This window comes from Galendromus occidentalis, unplaced genomic scaffold (genome assembly GCF_000255335.2).
Source record: "Galendromus occidentalis unplaced genomic scaffold, Mocc_1.1 scf7180000077514, whole genome shotgun sequence".
NCBI lineage: Eukaryota > Metazoa > Arthropoda > Arachnida > Mesostigmata > Phytoseiidae > Galendromus > Galendromus occidentalis.
In genome coordinates this window covers 704,460-721,491 of record NW_003805502.1, presented here as the reverse complement: position 1 = coordinate 721,491, position 17,032 = coordinate 704,460, and the positions used below count along the sequence as shown (strand labels likewise).

The 17,032-nt window shown below is 51.2% G+C and overlaps 4 protein-coding genes across 4 annotated transcripts; all 4 read left to right on the top strand.

Annotated features, from left to right (window-relative positions):
• Window positions 1–173: 173 nt before the first annotated feature.
• tko (30S ribosomal protein S12 technical knockout) lies at window positions 174–1,420 on the top strand. Its single transcript, XM_003747199.2, has 3 exons — window positions 174–241; window positions 737–848; window positions 959–1,420. Exons 2-3 carry the CDS (start codon window positions 739–741, stop codon window positions 1,341–1,343), a joined length of 495 nt encoding a protein of 164 aa, XP_003747247.1. The 5' UTR covers window positions 174–241; window positions 737–738; the 3' UTR covers window positions 1,344–1,420.
• A 514-nt stretch (window positions 1,421–1,934) lies between these two features.
• On the top strand, window positions 1,935–3,210 carry LOC100902327 (trafficking protein particle complex subunit 13). Its single transcript, XM_003747198.2, has one exon. It carries the CDS (start codon window positions 1,943–1,945, stop codon window positions 3,107–3,109), a length of 1,167 nt encoding a protein of 388 aa, XP_003747246.1. The 5' UTR covers window positions 1,935–1,942; the 3' UTR covers window positions 3,110–3,210.
• A 12,070-nt stretch (window positions 3,211–15,280) lies between these two features.
• Tcs6 (Threonyl-carbamoyl synthesis 6) lies at window positions 15,281–16,325 on the top strand. Its single transcript, XM_003747197.3, has 3 exons — window positions 15,281–15,468; window positions 15,574–15,702; window positions 15,816–16,325. The coding sequence occupies exons 1-3, from the start codon at window positions 15,401–15,403 to the stop codon at window positions 15,916–15,918; spliced, it is 300 nt and encodes a 99-aa protein (XP_003747245.1). The 5' UTR covers window positions 15,281–15,400; the 3' UTR covers window positions 15,919–16,325.
• PIG-P (phosphatidylinositol glycan anchor biosynthesis class P) lies at window positions 15,984–16,310 on the top strand. The gene has a single exon (XM_003747226.1). It carries the CDS (start codon window positions 15,984–15,986, stop codon window positions 16,308–16,310), a length of 327 nt encoding a protein of 108 aa, XP_003747274.1.
• Window positions 16,326–17,032: the final 707 nt, after the last annotated feature.

Sequence of the window (17,032 nt, the reverse complement as noted above, 5' to 3'; positions counted from 1 at the left end):
TTGAATGTTCCCCTAACATGCGCTTCCAAACTCGTGGGTCCGGGAATCCGAGCAATAGATTCCTGAAGGACTCGTAATCCCGATTGAATCCTTAGTTTCGCGATTCATCCCTGAGAATAGCCGATTCCGCGCTGACAATCGAACCGTTCCGCCAGCGGTGGTTGTTTTGGCGGCGCGAGTAGCGGTCGAGTAGGTCCATGGTTTCGTCTGCCGGCAGCGTGAAACTCGCTGTAATACAAAGGTAAAACTTCATAAATTGTGTTCCTGATAGCTTGTGGGGATGAATCGGCGAGCAGAATGATGCTCAACTGTCCGAGATGATTCTCGTGGTGAGCAGTCTTCGAGACGGATCGGATAGCCTCGAGAGAAAGCCGATGCTTCGAGTATTTCGCCCCGGATACAGTTTCGGCTCTTCTTCGATCCCGGGTTCATTCGAATCGTTCCTTATGATCATTTCTGTCACGGTTACTGACAGTGACTAGCACTTACGGGGCATCTAGGAGATTTCCAGACCGTAGGCAAGAAGTTTCGGTCCGTAGGACTTCGCCTCGGAAGTCTGCTGCGGACCTGCGCGTATATTCATCCGATGGTTCTTTACTGTCCCTGTTCCCTAAGACTCTTCATTTCATCGAAAGTTCTCCCTCTTCAATCTAGGATGGCTCCCAAGGATCAATCCAGATGATCCATGTTGGAGACGGTCTGTCCACCGTATATCGAATTCTTGTTTGATTTTCAGAAATGCTCCGCTCCTTGGCGTCGTCAATTTTGTCCGCGATTCCTCGCCTGCCGACTCAACTCAGTCAGCTGTTCCCGGTCCGGACCCCTCTGGTCTCTCAAGTTCGATACAAGTGAGTACTATCCGACAGCTAGATCCGCGAGCATCGAATGGATATCCGATTCTCTCAAATAAGTCCATGCGCGCTCGGAGAAAGTGACAAACTGCTCGCTCGCTTTGCAGACGATACCGACATTACTCTGGCGCACTCAACGACTGCCTGATCAAGGATCGTAATTTAGAACTCATGCACTATTGTGGCCCACCGATAATACGCCCGAAGCCTCGCTGCATTATCGATTACAAGCCACAGATGAAAGGAGTAGTTTTGAAGACTGTCATCAAGAAGCCCAAAAAGCCGAATTCAGCGAATCGGAAGTGCGTTCTAGTGAAGCTTTCAAACGGGAAGGAAGCCACAGCGTATGTTCCGGGTATAGGACACAACCTCCAAGAGCATTCTGTCGTATTGGTGAGGAAAGGTCGAACGAAGGATGTTCCCGGTCTGAAGCTCAAAGTGGTCCGCGGGAAATACGATTGCGCGCACGTCGCTCCGCGTACTGGCGCATGAGAAGACAGAAGGGTTCTGGCGTGCTGTAGCGTGTAAGAGAAATGATAGTTCCGCATGAATAAATCTATACATATGTTCGACCTAGGAATTGGCTATTCATTGGTCTGATCCGAAGCGGAGAGTCGCGCGAGGAAAGCTCTCGGTATTTCACCACTCAGGTATCCTCGATCACGTCCGTATCCACCTCCGCCAGCTTCTTAAGCCTCGGGAGCTCTCTCCCCGGCAGAGTCGCGGCGTGGGGGAGCTTCCGCAGAATTTAGCTCTTCTGGTCGCTCCGGAGCAATCGGACCCCGGATCGAAAGAGTAGTATCCGTTCGAGGAGTGCGACTTCTTGCTCCGTCATTTAGCTCCGTCGTTTAAGCGACAGCTGACTTCTCGCCTGTCGTTTCTCCCATCAGATCGAATGCTATTCGTTGATGAACAGGATTTCGCTGCTTGTACGAGTTCAATGCGCTAGGAAGCTGTGCAGTGGCGAGCTTCGGTTCCCTGTGATCTCTGAGACCTCGAAGAGGTATCGAGGGGAGAGTCCGATCGTAGAGTTACCGCACGCGGTGCCGTAAGCAAGAATTTTCGAACGGCGGTTCTCGGCGAGCGTCAAAATGGAAAACGGAGTTTCATTGAAAGTCATGCGTCTCGCCAGGCCGTCGTTCCTCGTCAATAGACGCCTACCGATGTTCGAGCCCTGGGATTTTGATTCGCTTCCGTCAGATCAATTCAATGCAACCACCTTCGGTTCTGACATGCTGTGCCTCCCTCAGGCTTTCGGCAACATATACTTGGGTGAGACGTTTTCGTCGTACATGACCGTCCACAATGGGAGCTCATTGGACGTACAGGGCGTACAGCTGAAAGCCGAGCTCCAGAACGGGACCCAGAAGGTTGCGTTGACGCCAGTGGTCGTTCGCGGGAGTGACGTTCTCAAGCCGAACGAATCTTTGGATCAGATCATCCAGCACGAAGTCAAAGAGATCGGAACTCATCTTCTACAATGCACCGTTGACTATACGAACGCTTCGACAGGAGAGCCGATGCAGTTCTGCAAATATTTCAAGTTTCAAGTCTACAAGCCTCTGGACGTCAAGACGAAGTCATACAATGCCGAAAATGATGAAGTATTACTAGAAGCTCAGCTGCAAAACATAACAGCGAATCCTGTGACGCTGGCCAAAGTCTCCCTGGAACCATCGCCGCACTTCCAGGTGACCGCTCTGAACCAAAACGACAACGGAGAGAGCATTTTCGGTCAAGTCAATCTCCTGAATCCTCAAGATTCTCGCCAATATCTATTTTCCCTAATCCCGAAGAATAGATTGCCACAAGAGAGCAAAGTCAAGGGAACGAGACCACCCTTTGCCATTGGTAAACTCGACATAATATGGAAAAGTGCGATAGGCGAGAAAGGCCGACTCCAGACTTCTCAGCTTGAGAGAGTGGCTACTGTTTATTCCGATATAAGATTGGTCATCGAAAATTATCCTTCTAAAATTGAGCTCGAGACCCCGTTCACGATATCGTGCACAATCTTCAACACATGCGAGAGAGCCTTGGATCTGACGGTGTCCCTGGAGAACCAAGAAGGTCTCATGTGGTTGGAGAGCACCGGCTACGAACTAGGTCAGATTCAAGCCCACTCGAAGATGACGAAAGATTTCGCCCTGATTATGACAAGGTGCGGTCTTCAAACGATTGGAGGAATCAAATTCACGGAGAGTTTTCTGAAGAGAGTCTATAAGTTCGAAGACATCGGTCAGCTCATCGTGACCTGAATATTCGTCGGACGATTTGATTACATGGTCATCCTGAACACTGACCGAGTATATTCATGTCAACGCGTGCAATACCTTTCGGTGTGTAATAAACTTGTATTTATTTTGATGGTCAGCGTTTTGGTTCGCGGGGGTTGGCGGAGCGCTCTCTGTTATTCTACATTATGGCGTTCCTTCACAAGGACTCTCGGATCGTCACCTGGATCATGAAATCAGAGCGGTTCTCGCTCTCTAAGCTCCCGTAGGTTTCGGGCTCGACAGAAACGACCCCTATCGGACCTGAATTCGTCTCGTGAACTGTCATGACAATTTCGAAGTCTAGGCAACTTCAAGGTGGTATTTCATTTGAACGAGAGTCCCGAAGGCGAGAATCATCCTGAGTCAGAACTATCAGGCTCCTGACAAGATTTGAACCCTAAACGGAATCGCTCACGAGAATTGTTCTCATGGGGCGCAAAGTGTTCGCTTGGGGGATACGAATATATGGAGACTTCGAGGGAAATGACTGTTTGGAATGGAGCCAGTTTGGCACCAAGTTTTAAGTTTTCCCCGGTCCGTCACAGAATCTCAAGGCTACTGCGTAGCAAGTTCTTTTGTTCTTGTAATTAAGCAAAACTCCAGAAGCTATAGTTGGCTGAGCAATTATATTTCACAATACCTGGAACTTATCCCGATGGGTGAGGGTTTTCCATGCCTATATATATGCACCAATAAAGCTTGCTGAGTACCGAGAAGATCACGCAGACCCTGGTGCTCTGCCCCTGACTGAACACCACCACAAGCGTGTGTGTTTCTTTCGTATCAGTCATTCCGTAAAGTATCAGTGTCCAGTAAACCACCCTCAGTCCACTGTGCTAGCAGCAGGAACCTGAGCCTTCGAAATCTAACAATGACCAGGCGAAGCGACTACGACTGCCTGAAGAGTATATTGGCCGAGCAGAGGTGGGTGTCTCTATACGAAGAGCAAGACGCAGATATGAACTCAGAAATTTTCATCGATACGTGCTCGCCGGCAGTAGACGCATGCACCACCTACTCTGTAATAAAACCTCGTGACCAACCCATGGAGGAGTGGATGACTCCAGTGTTGGTGCGAGCTATTTGGAAAAGAAGCAAAAGCTTCCGACGATACAGACAGCAGGGATCACTACAGACGAGGATTCTATACGAGGCATATCGCTCGCACCTTAGAACCTCACTGAGAGCGGCGAAAGATAACTTTTTCAAGTCCAAACTCAAGAACGCGGAGGGTTGCCCGGCAACAACTTGGTGACTCGTCAACCAGTTCTTCAGAGGGGCTGCGGATCACAGTCAAGTATCCCGCGAACTGTCGACAGGAACCTGGATGGCGTAAACACATATTTCGCCACCCTGGGAGAGACTGCAACAGAATTGTCCCCAGACGAGTTCGATCCGTACACCGAGACGGGGATGCCTCCACGGAGAGAAAAAGATTTCCCCGGCTTCCCGGTGCCACTCAGGCACGAGTTGGTTGAGATATTGGAGGAACTGAACACCTCGAAGGCATCTGGGGTGGACAACATCCCCAGCAGGCTTCCGAGGCGCTGCTCCACGGTCCTTGCTGCTCCTCTTCTCGACTTGATCTCGACGATCATCCTCACTGAGAAATACCCATGAAATCTTGAGACCGTCCTCTTGCACCCGAGTCATGAAGCGGGATCGATCAACGACATATCAAACTACAGACCGATTTCGATATTACCGATAATCAGCAGGATCATCGAAAAAATCCTCGAGCGTCAAATCACGCGATTCGTTGAAGAAAAGGAAATTCTGAGTCCGAATCAGTTCGGTTTCAGACGGGGGAGAAAGGAGAAACTGCGAAGATGCGGCTCTGAGGCTGGTGGACCTTATTTCGAGAGTCTCGGACGGAGGCCCAAATAGTGCTTCAATTTTTTCGCGATATTAGCAAGGCATTCGACTCGGTAAACCATCGACGACTGCCCGCAAATTAGAAAGACGGGGTTTCCGAGGCGCAGCTCTGCGACTGCTTCACTCCTACCTCAAACAAAGGACTCAGGTCTTCAGATACAATCGAGAGCAGAGCAGCCCTCATCCGCTCCGACAGGGTGTACCGCAAGGTATCAGAATTCCCCCGATTCTCTTCGCAATATTCATCAACGACCTCCTTGATCAACCGAATGCAACGGCGATATCATTTGCTGACGATACCGCGCTGGTCGTCTCTCACGAGGATCCCCAGATGCTCAGTCGACTTGACTCGAGAGCAATAACGAGAGTTCACCATTGGATATCACAGACAAGGTCTGAAGCTCAACTCAAGAAAGACGAAATACACTCAGTTCGGAAAGAAAAACCACGACATGGAAATCTGCATTCATACGCCGAACTGCGCCGATCAGATCTCATGCGACTGCGGGACAATAGAGAATAGAGTCAGTATACACCCACAAGTTCCTAGGACTCCTTCTAGACAATAATTAGAAATTCTGCTCTCGGCTTAACTCAATTTGCTCCAAGATGCGCTCCGGCATCGCGGTTTTCGCGAGAATACGAATTGTGGCCCCTCCGTCACCCAAAAGATCAATATACTTCGCTCTTCTTGAATCACATATCCGGTACATGATCCACATATATGGAGGCACGTCGACCTCCCTCTTGTCGAAGATTCACATTTCACGAAAAGAGGCGGTGAGAATCATCCTGAACAAAGGGTACACGGGAAACTCCCCTACCTTCATCGAGAGTCTGAATATTCTGGAATTTAGGACGCTATACGCCCTTAACCTCGTGTATCGACTCAATCCTCTACGAACCCTCTTACCAGAGCACGAGCACCAGACCCGCTTCAAAGCGTCAGAGCGCCTGGCTCTAACTGAACGCATCTAAACCTGTAATAGAAGAACCCCTTTCCCCAATTTCATTAATTTGTACAACGAGCTGCCTCCCGTCGTCCGTAACTATACAGACAATCCCCTAATCTGAGGGAGAGACTTTGTCAGGAAAGTCATCAAAAATTACTACGCCACTATTACTTGCGATGAAATTAGAAGAATCCTCTACTGGCTCTGAAACAAGTATACATTAGGTAGAAAAGCTTCCCCCCCGGGCAGCAGACCCGATCGATTCTCCGACGTATATTCTCCGTGCGATTGTAACACGGGTTCACCCCAGCAGCAGGCACGTACTGTCATTGCAATCTTCATCGACGGTAAGTGAATTTTCTACGATTAAAAAAAAAATTCAGAGGTAGCAGCAGAGCCACTACCGTGTAGAGGACGTGAAACGTCTTCGGAATGGCCATTCGTAATTCGTATGACTCGAGCATCGTTATTATTTCTTTAAACTCAGCTCCTACCCGAGCGCAATGGAAATCTACTATCGCATAGGTAAGCAAGGGTGGGTCGCTGACATCGGGAGTCACCTCCATCGGATTGACTAGCATTGCTCCATCGCATTGCTGTGGGACTGGCTCACCGTATTCAGTCGACGCGCCCGCCATTGCGCTGTCCTTTCAGCACCCGTACGAGGCCGTTTACAATCACTCGGAGTGTCCGTGAACGAGACTTCCGACGTCTGGAACTGGCTCTTTTAGGTCTCATTCTCACTGGTGAAATCGAAACTCTCCACCGAAGTTGGGAAAATATCTTCTTCCGAGTGGAAAATATCTTCTTCTGAGTTTTGTTGAGCGCGCTCTGGAAATTTGAAATCGCCCTCTCCCAAGAGCAGCCATGTTCACGGGAGAATAGGGCGTATAGGGTATTGATCTGTGTGTGTGAGAATTCCGTAGGAAATTTATGAAATTGATTTGCCGTAAATTTGCTATCTAAAGACACCAACCGGGTGTCGATTGGTGTAGAAAGCACGGAGCTGCAAGGCGTCGAAAATTGACAAGTTTCGTCACACTTTTGGTGAAACACTAGGCCAACCTTTTTAAAGACGTTTCACGTCAAAAAATTAAACAGTCGCGTTGAACCACGGACGGATCCTTAGACGCACCGAGAAACTCATCGGCCTATATTTCTGAACGCTTCAAAAATACACATCCGATGACCGTCTAATATGATGCCGTGGAACTCGACTCATAGTCCTCCAGGAGTACGTATCCCATTATCTGCGGTCACACAGTCAATCTCCGGCTTCTGAATCTACGCGCCTGATCGAATCACCTAGATCAGGGGTGTCAAAGAGGTGGCCCGCGGGCCATTAGTGGCCCACGAAGAGTTTTCTCGTGGCCCGCGGCCGATCCTCGGGAATTCCATAGGACATAGGATAATATCCTTGTAATTTTCGAATCGCGAATAGAACGAGTCGACTCTGAAAAATCGAGAATCGATTGTGACCCATCATGCATATAGATATGTGTTTTTCTCCAGCTTTCCGCTCTCCGCTCAAACAACGTGAGATAAGAAGAATGTCGAAAAAATCTTTGGATATGGCCCGCCGGCTTCTCCCAGTGCTCCTTCGTGGCCCGCCGAAGAATGGACTTTGACACCCCTGACCTAGATGGTCGATCCGATGCAGCCAGCTTCGACCCCACATTGATCCTAGCCCGGAGGCCATACACTTAGGTCTCCCTACAATCGCATATGGGCTTGATATCTATTTGTATGCGACCCTTGCGGTCCGATTTCAAAAACAAGCATGCCTTCCGTAATAAAGGAATAAGTTTAGCGTCCAGATCTGAGGTATCAAGTTTCCTGGCAGTGCGTCGCGCGAACTCCTCTTGAAGCTCACCTGGGTATATCAACGGACCACACTCGCAGAGAACGTCACAAACATTCTCGGGAGACAAGCTGAATGAGCGATCGGGAAGTCCAGAAATCGATTGGTGCTGATAGCTTACGGTATCTCGCTGTATACAGAAGCCATTGTGTTGCAGCAGACGTCGTAGGTTCCCAAAATACAGAAGTTTGGTATTGGTCTCAGCGAAAAGTTCCTCAGCAAGATTCGAGAATGAGAAGGTTAGTCCCCTGATCTCTGTGCGTTTTCTCAAAGCTCGCAGACTCGATCTGTGGAGACCGAAACATTCGAATTCCTCTCTGCTATCCGACAGCGAGACGCAACGCATTCCCTCCAATTCTGACAGGAGGGAGCCCGAGGTCGAAGGGGGCTCATAGAGCTCGTTGTATTCATCTAGGACGGAAGAGACTCGAGCCAGTCCATCCCTGGCGGATATAAGAGGCAACAAGCGTCGGACCATCGCTCCGTCCGCCGACTCCGCAGACTTCTCCTCGGTCGGGAAATGGAAAACTTCATCGGACAGCGTCTCGCAACCAAGGTCCTTGAGTGCCTTCGACAAAGACCCGGAGTAGCATGGACTTCTTAAGAATAAGTCGCGGAATGTTAAAATGACTTCCATTGGGTTCAGTTGTAGGACGGAAAGCATCATCATCAGCCGTGACTTACATCCAACATGAACTTTCTCGTCGACACAGCAATACCCGGCTTCTAGCAGGCGTCTTCCGAACTCATGCTCTCCTATAAAGTTCCCGAATTCGATCTCGTACTCGTCACGTAAGTATTTCAGTGTCTGATCTCGTTGCTTGATCATGCCAAGCACCCAGGAGTTTTCCGCTTCAGACAGCGACCCTGCGGGAAGATGATGGCTCCGGGACCCGCCCTGCCCCGCCTGCGGACCTCTGTTACCGGTACCCGTTGGTCCTGGACGAAAATTGCTCCGATTCAGGTCGACGACGGAGCTTGCCGGGCTCACGTCGATCATGGCCAGCGTCTCTATCTGCGGCAATCCCCCTCCACTTTTCCGTTCGGAGCCGTTCGGTTCCACCTCAGGGGAAGGGAGATCCGTCGACGAATCGATCACGGGGAGCTTCACTGTTTCTGTCGACGGACCGCTTTGCTGTGCGGATGAGGTTGCCGAGTGCTGTTTGCACGTTAGTCTGCCTTTTTTCACGTGGAAGCCATCGCGTCTCAGAGCTCGATCTAAGTTTCCAAAGTAAAAGAGATCCAAGTTGAGATCGGAAAACAATTCCTCGCTGAAGACAGGGGACGTGCACGTGATATTCTCGCTCAGAGCGCGTTCTCTGAGGGCGGTTGAGCTCTCTCGGTGGAGACCGGCGCATGCGAACGTTGTCTTTTTCTTGGACAGCGCCACGAAATCCATATTCTCCAAATAACTCACGAGAGCCTCCAGGGTCAAGGGAGGATCGTATCGCTCGTTGAACTTTTCCAGGAGGCTCGAAACGATCGTTTCTTCCCCGGTAGGATCCATCATAGGAAGCAGGCGTTCGATCATCCCGCGATCGATCGATTCTACCGGAACGTTCCTCCCCACGGGAAAACGGAAGAGCCCGTCCGGCGATTGCTCGCAACCGATGCTGAACAGGTATTTCGACAAGGTTCCAGAGTAGCAGAGACTTCTAGAGAATAACACTCCAAAGCTCGCAATGACAGTCATCTGGTCGAGAGGCATCGCGGAAAGCAAGAGGAGTATTCGTTCCCTACATCCAGTGTGAACGTTCTCCCCCAGGCAGCAGAACCCACTCGCGAGCAAGCGCTGCTCGAAGGCTTTCTCGCTCAGAGTTGACTTGAAATTATTGTTGAATGCCTCGCAAATTTCTCCCAGTCGCCGATCTCGATCTTTTGTCTCTTTACGTACCCAGGTGAACTCGGGTTTCGAGAGCTTCGTGAGAAGAGGTTCTGGAGGATCGGAGTTTTCCAGCTCGGGGCGCGAATCGTTTAATTGATTCTCGATGCCAGTGCTCTCCGACATGTTTTCGGGAGTCTGCGACGCTGACTGATCGGTTTGTAGATCCGATCCCTCAACACTCATGGGACTGATTCCAGATCTGGGTCTGTCATGGGATTCGCTCGCATGGAGCATTGATCGCCCGAGTTGCGCCCGGAACTGAGTCAAGAAAATCTCTTTTGCTCCGCTCTCGAGTTTTCCGTGACTCTCCGAACCGACTTCACTTCTACCCGGCTGACCGGCGGCGCCATGCGAAGGTGATGAGCCCATACCGGCGGATGGGGCGGCGATTCCCGACCGGTACAGCCGAGCTGAACCCAAGCCCAAGCAGTATCTCTCCGCCGCGAGTACATCGAAGAAGGCTATTCGATCGGGTGCAGGTTCTGGCACCCCCGCTTCGCAAGTTATCAAACCGTGTTCCTCAACGAAACCATTGATCTTCAGGGCTCGACGCAAGCTTCCGAAGTACACGAGCTCTGTGTTTGTGTAGGTCAGAAGTTGTTCAGCGAGATTATCGATTGAGAACGAGTGCTTACCCTCAGTAATGCACCTTCTCAGGGCGGACGAGCTCGAGCGGTGGAGAGCGGCGCATCTGAAAGTTATACCCTTTTTCGAGAGGCAGACGAAATCCGTTGACCTCAGAGCGTCCTTGAGACTCATCGATGTCAGCGGGGGATCATAGGCGGAGTTATACTCTTTCAGCAGAGCGGAGATGCTCTTGGCTTTCCCACCCAGCCTCATGAGAGGAAAGACGCGTTTTATGATCACTCCGCGGGTCGGTTGTTCTGGGCTGCATTCCCTCAAGCAGATGTCCCCTAGAGGCATCTCGGGAGCATTTCCAGCCGGGGGAGTTCTCAGAGTCACGCTCGAGTCTCTCAGCTGGAACTCGGGATGGGAGAGCAAGTATAGCTCGAATGTTGAACTCATGCTCATGATGGGAGCCATGAACTTCTCGTGATACCGCTGCTCTAGCTGCTTCACCTTGATGTTGGGGTTGTCGTGGACCATTTCGAACAGACGGAAGAGCTGGCGCTCGGAGTGCTGTATGAGTTCGTCTCGAGAAGTCTGAGTCTTCACCGGACGTGGCAGCGCGTCTTGGGTTTTGAGAAAGTCACCGACGCACTCCACGCCGGGGCTCGATGGAAGTCGGCACAGAGATGGAAGGTCAATCTTGACTCCCAGGAGGCTCCTGAATAGTGAAGGCAGCTCGCTTATATGAACACATACGGTCCACAGTAGGAGTCTTCTCAGGTTCTCAGTCAGAAATTCGGGCGAAATCTTCTGATACATGACCCTCGAATTCTTCATCGCCACGTTCGGTATCTCCTCGAAGAAGAGGGTTTCGTCGAATCCCTCCGGCTTCACTATGCACGTATCTCTGACTACTTCGTCGAACCGCACCCATCTTCCCTTCCCGATTAGACAGAGGATGATTCGTCTTTGAAAAGGAGCGAGGTTCTCTAGATCCTCTAAGATGTCGGGCTGGAACTCAATTGGGAGTCCCTCCGGGATTTTCCCGTCTGCATGCGATTGTGCAATGATTCGCAAGAGACGAGTCGGAAGCGGGAAACCGTACGACGCACGGAAAAAAGGAGACACCTGATGCAAAGCTAAACCGCGACAGAGGTTCGCCAGGTGCTGGACGCGCTGCAGACATTCTCCACACGAGACTTCTTTGTAACGGATCCTGTCGTTGAGGAGCATCAAGAACTCAATTTGTGCCTGTTGACCGCGAATCCAGCTTCGTGTCACAGCGACGCCAAAACGCCGCTTGTAGACGTCCACGAAATCATCGAGCGACATCCATTCCTCGCCCTTCAGAATTTCGAGGATCTTCAAACGGCTGTCCCGATCTTGTTTGCAGCGATCATCTGCAAAGTGACATATTGCAGATGAGGGTAGCGAACAATAATAAATTTCCACTCCATGCTGGTGCTTGCGGAAAGAGATGAAGAGGGCTCCAAACATCGAGGCCAATCCAGATCGAATAGAAGTTTCGAAGATCCTGCGCTTGCACCCCAGGACTGAAGTCCGCGGGCTTCGCGGAAGGGAATCATTAAAAATTGTCAAAGTTTTCGCAGAGGCGAGCCGATCATTCGAGATTGAGAAGTGGCGCCTCATTCTGCTCGCGCAGGACGCTCCTCCAAGACTTCGGGAGTACCTACTGAGAGGATCCTATCGGGTTCCTGCATATAATCATAAAAATCGAGTCTCTTTGGTGTCGCGGAACGTTCCGGTGGACAGCCGGAAGGGTCCGCTTGGGTTATTCTACTTGTGATTCGGAATGCAGGGCTTGGCGAGCTCAGATTCTGTCGAGATCGGCTGAGCGGCTATTTACGATCCTACGCGATGTCCAGACGGGACAAGCAATGACCAAGAAAAAAGACGCCTCGGTCCCCGCGATGCCGTCCCGTGACATGAACAGAGCTGAATCCGAACCTACCGGACATCGATTCGAAGTGGAAACTTTCAGAACCCCTCTCTCCCGAATCTCGCTCAACCTCGGAAGCCGCCGATACTCCATTCCCATAATCAGCTCGCTCACAGCCCAGAGCTGAGCTCCGTCTGGAATCTGCGGGCACGTACTTCCCCGCAGACGTTGTTCCTTGGTAGGCGCTGAGACGCTCGGAATCCGGAGATACGTCGGTGTGATTTCCGTTTGGAAGGCTCACTTCTTGGTTATCATTGACTTGCACACCGGGAATCGTGAGGAGCCATTTCTTGAGCTTTCCCTGGTACTCGAGAGGAGTTCCATTTTCAAGTTTATAAACTTCGAGAAGAGTGTTCAGTTTCAGGTTCGGATGAGCGATTATGATTTCCAATGCTTTCTGCTTATACTTTCGAGTGTCGATATCTGCAAATCGAGAAGGGAGGCCGTCAGCACCGCGATTCGACTCGGGGCTCGGAGGGAATAACTGATTTAAGCCAAACATACCATTCATACCGATCATTGGTTCGGTGGAAAGCCTCTCGAGCTCCTCTCGTTCCGGCTCGAGCTCCACTCGTTTCGGCTCGAGCTTCAGTCGTTTCGGCTCGAGCTTCAGTCGTTTCGGCTCGAGCTTCAGTCGTTTCGGCTCGAGCTCCACTCGTTTCAGCTCGAGCTCCACTCGTTTCGGCTCGAGCTCCACTCGTTTCGGCTCGGGCTCCACTCGTTTCGGCTCGAGCTCGATCTCTGATCGCGCCGGTATCCCGTCTCCCGGAACATCCTGCGAAGCTTCAGTCGAGGTCTGATCGCCACCTCTGGATGTGGAGCTCACTGAACCCATTTCGATGGAGGGTTGGAAGTCGGCGGCGAACACGTCTAATGATCCTGGTTGGCATCGAGCGTGAACATCTGTGACGGAGAGACCAGTGGAGAGGGCAGCGATTAGAGAGCCTTTCCCCGCTCAGATTGTTTCTTCGGATCGAGTCATGAGGGTTAGGTACATAAGTAGGTGCGGTTTTGACAGCAATCGATCCCGGCATGAGCCTACGTTGCTCGGTTCCGTCCGCATGAAGTCTCTGGCATTCTCGAGCTCGAAGCCTGACAGAAGCTCGCTGGAGGGCGCGTCATTCTTAGCTAGATCCCAACGGAGACGCGCGTTCCCTGGACGCTCAAGTGCCTCTCACGCGTCGACGTGCCGCGTCGCTGCTTGAGCGCGAATCGCCGTTTTGATGCTTCGATCAATGGATCTCCGTGACGCGTAAGGAAGCGTCTTAAGACCTACGCTAAGAATGAGCTCTCAGCTCGAGGAAGCGGCCAACACCAGGGAAGGAAATTGTTTTGTCACACGGGGCGCTCCCGAATGCGCTCAAGATCTATTCGGTGGCGTTTGAAACGGATCAGGTGGTCCCAGCAGCGAATTCCCCAGCGATGACCCTTCCGCAGTGTGAAATTCCGAATGAAATCTGACGCAGCATCACCAGATAATTTCTACATTCTATAATTCTACACAGTCCATGACGACGGAGTCATTTTCCCCAACGACCCGGTCCCCGCTCTTATCTGCGTCGATTACGCGACGAGAGGATTCGGACCGGGGTACAATATTTTCCTGCACGATTCCAAGCTCCTCGATTGGGACAAACTCATACAAATATGTGGAGCAAGCACCGAGTTGTTCCGACGTGTTGCGGATTACCGCCGAATGCAGGAATCTGCTGCCGTTCGGAACCCGGACACTGGAGGAATTCGCCATTCTCTGCATGGACGAAGCCTGGGATCTTCAGCAGACCTTCCGGGGAGTTAGCCAGAACATCCAGGCAATCATCGATCCCGTGATATCAGTGCCACGCCAGCCAAACTTCGACCTCATGTCCGCGCGAGCCGTGGCAGTATGCGGGCTTGGTACTTCATGCTGGTCATCAGGGCCCGCTTCGCGGGCGGTGTATCTGGAATCGGCCTCTCTGTCAGCTGCTCGATCCGGTTCGTGATCGACGCCACTGAGAGCAGCCGAAAAGCTCCTCCGCAAGACTCATAGTAGCCAGGAGCTTCAATGTGATGACAACTTGGGGTCCACTCGAAAATGGTGACTGTATGGCCCTTCCTGGAGCCCTTGATCTTCGGGGTTGCGCTATGACGTGATATCTCAGGCATAATTCTAGCCGATATCCGTCTCGTACATGCTCGTTCTCCCACAGATTTCCTCAACCACTCCGCGGGGAACTGAGGATCGCCCGAGGGAGAAAATCAGATTCCCAGGATGCCGAATTTTATGCTTTCAAGGTCCGGAGAACCGAACTGAACTCGTTCGTCAGCAGCTGATGAATCTTCCTGGGTAGCCGGGGTGCAACAGAGATTCCTGTGTTTATCTGTATTATCTGTGATGTATTGTAGAGTTTCCATCGACACTCCCTGGATCATCCGGGTTCCCTCGAGTTCCTGATCTTCCCGAGCGAAGATTGTGCTCACCGGAATAGTAGGCTCTGATAAGTACGCATGCCCATTTTCGAGGGCGATGCAGATGATCAGTGAATGATGGTGGAAGCGAAAGGAATTTCAATTTCCTCGACCTCGGAGGAAGCTCCCTTACTGACCGCTTTGAAGCTTCAGGCCACCCTGAACGATGCATCCGGATCCCACGGTGCAGGCTCACTCAGCATTGCGGATCTCCCGAGGCACCGACTTCTCTCGATCAATCCACAATCTGAGCTCGAGCCTGGCAACCTTCGGAAGAATCGGGGATCCTGGAAACGGCCACGATAGAGTTTCGGCATTAGTCTCGCTCTGACGTCTGACACCTACACTGGAATATGAGTTCTAGTCTTTCTAGCGGATGGGACCTAATGTGAAGAGGGAATCATATCCTGGCTCTCGGAGACATATTTGACAATCTAAGGTGAGATTGTAGCTGGAAGATGCGATCAGGGAACGGAGAGAAGGGAGAGACCAGAGACAAGCGCCTCCGTCCGGACGCCTGAACGTCCGGAGTTCGGTCATTCTCGTGCAATGAGCAAAGATCATCATCAGCGGTCGCAGACGAATGTTTGCCATGCACCATGTACCGCGGTTAATTTAGGGATACTTCAAGAGGCTGCTGAGAAGGCTTTTCGACTTTTGACGGCTGCATCTCAACGCCGAGCACAGGTTCCTATCCCAATCGTGGCAAGTCCACTGTGCCATGTCGGCGGTTGAGAGTCGGGGGGAGAGCGCCAGTGGTGGAGATCCGGCAGAGAATTTTCACTCCGTGTAAGCAACACTCGCGAAACAATCTCTGTCTCATAAGATTCCGTTCGAGCACAGCTGCCCTTCCTAGAACTTGAGTTCTCACAGGCATCGATTCTTCTTTCACAGGTCGCTAGTGATTCCTTTCGCTGACGCCAAGCATTGTACAATCGTCCAACGTAGTCTTCAGGCAGACCCTGAGCCGGTGCGGAGCCATTGTGTGAAATCCATCGAGGCCGATGACACGAGTCTCCGAGTGTGAGGTTGATTCTGAGCATTCCATGCGGGAATGATCCTATCGATTCGTTGAGAATTCTCGTCAGCGGTATCCAACAAGGCAAATGTTGAGACGAGTTATTCTTTATCAACAGGAAAATCTCCGCGAAGGACATCAAGAACCTACGTAACGCGACGACGAACTTTTTCGAGCTGCTTGATCTAGTCCTGAAAACGATCGAGGAATTCGCACCGTAGAGTCCGCGAGAAGCATGACTTCTCCTTCTCCGCAACTCTCTCGGTCCGTGCTGGGGTTCGTCCTGATGATTGGCGCACAAATCACGTTCATAGCCTACCTCGCCTGGGCGTACATTCCGTCGAGATCGTGGGCTAGCATCGGCATCACCTATTTGCCGGACAAGTACTGGGCTATCGCATTGCCATCCTGGTTGATAGTTAGTGTCTTGACATTCGCTTGTTGTATCTACCCAGGATACATTCTCTCGTGCTCACCTACGAACACGAACTTGATTGAGGACAGTGTGACGAGCTACGATGTGGTCAAACACTTCGACGGAGTTGACATTGAGCCCTTGAGAGATATACCTATCTCGAAGATCAATCAAACCTTATACCGGAAGCGGGAATAAAAAGCTCTTGAATCGCTCCGAGTTACCTCGCGACGATTTCTCACAAGCCTGCGTGCCCTACCCGGGCCCCTAGCTTCACTCTGGAGAAAGCCGGCGTTTCCGTGGATGAGGGCGAAAATCTGGCTCCGTCCTGAGCAGCGAGTCCTCAACCGATTGGCCAGAGTATCGAGCCCCGGCTACGACTCCGGCAGATCGAAAACTTGACTACCTGAACGATAGGCCAGCCGCATCCATGAGTCGCTCAGTCGCGAAGATTTTCCTCAGAACACATACGGGCCGATCATTTTTCTCCTATATCGCATTCCGATCTTGTCTTCCCGATATTGCAGAGCTTCTGAAGCAGAAAGCAAAGAGTAAACTCTGGCTTATCTATGAATGTCTCGGGACGATTCAGCTTGATGCCTGATCTGTTCCAGAAAATTGATTCATGGGGCGTAAGCTGTAAGCCTGTGGAGAAATTCACCGAGAGCTGACCCGCAAGCTTTAATCAGGAAGCTCCATCGGGAGCCATTCCCCTCAACCGCTTCGCGTTTGCAAGCATGAAGATAATTGAAATGGTGGGATCAGCGAAATGGTCTCTGGGACGCCATCTCCGCTTCTGGAGCGTGATGAGGCTCCATGCTCCACGAATGCGTCAAATTGATTATAATCAATAGTTATTGGAAGAGGATTCTCCGCTGATGACCGATAAGCTGCAGGATGAGCATCGAGCACACGTGGCA

What these genes read in the sequence shown, in the direction of transcription:
- tko (XM_003747199.2), top strand. Translation starts at nt 739, where the DNA reads ATGCTCCGCTCCTTGGCGTCGTCAATTTTGTCCGCGATTCCTCGCCTG. An exon ending in GTCTCTCAAGTTCGATACAA is followed by an intron (nt 849 to 958) that starts GTGAGTACTATC and finishes CTCGCTTTGCAG; the next exon opens with ACGATACCGACATTACTCTG.
- LOC100902327 (XM_003747198.2), top strand. Translation starts at nt 1,943, where the DNA reads ATGGAAAACGGAGTTTCATTGAAAGTCATGCGTCTCGCCAGGCCGTCG.
- Tcs6 (XM_003747197.3), top strand. Translation starts at nt 15,401, where the DNA reads ATGTCGGCGGTTGAGAGTCGGGGGGAGAGCGCCAGTGGTGGAGATCCG. An exon ending in GCAGAGAATTTTCACTCCGT is followed by an intron (nt 15,469 to 15,573) that starts GTAAGCAACACT and finishes CTTCTTTCACAG; the next exon opens with GTCGCTAGTGATTCCTTTCG. An exon ending in GATGACACGAGTCTCCGAGT is followed by an intron (nt 15,703 to 15,815) that starts GTGAGGTTGATT and finishes CTTTATCAACAG; the next exon opens with GAAAATCTCCGCGAAGGACA.
- PIG-P (XM_003747226.1), top strand. Translation starts at nt 15,984, where the DNA reads ATGATTGGCGCACAAATCACGTTCATAGCCTACCTCGCCTGGGCGTAC.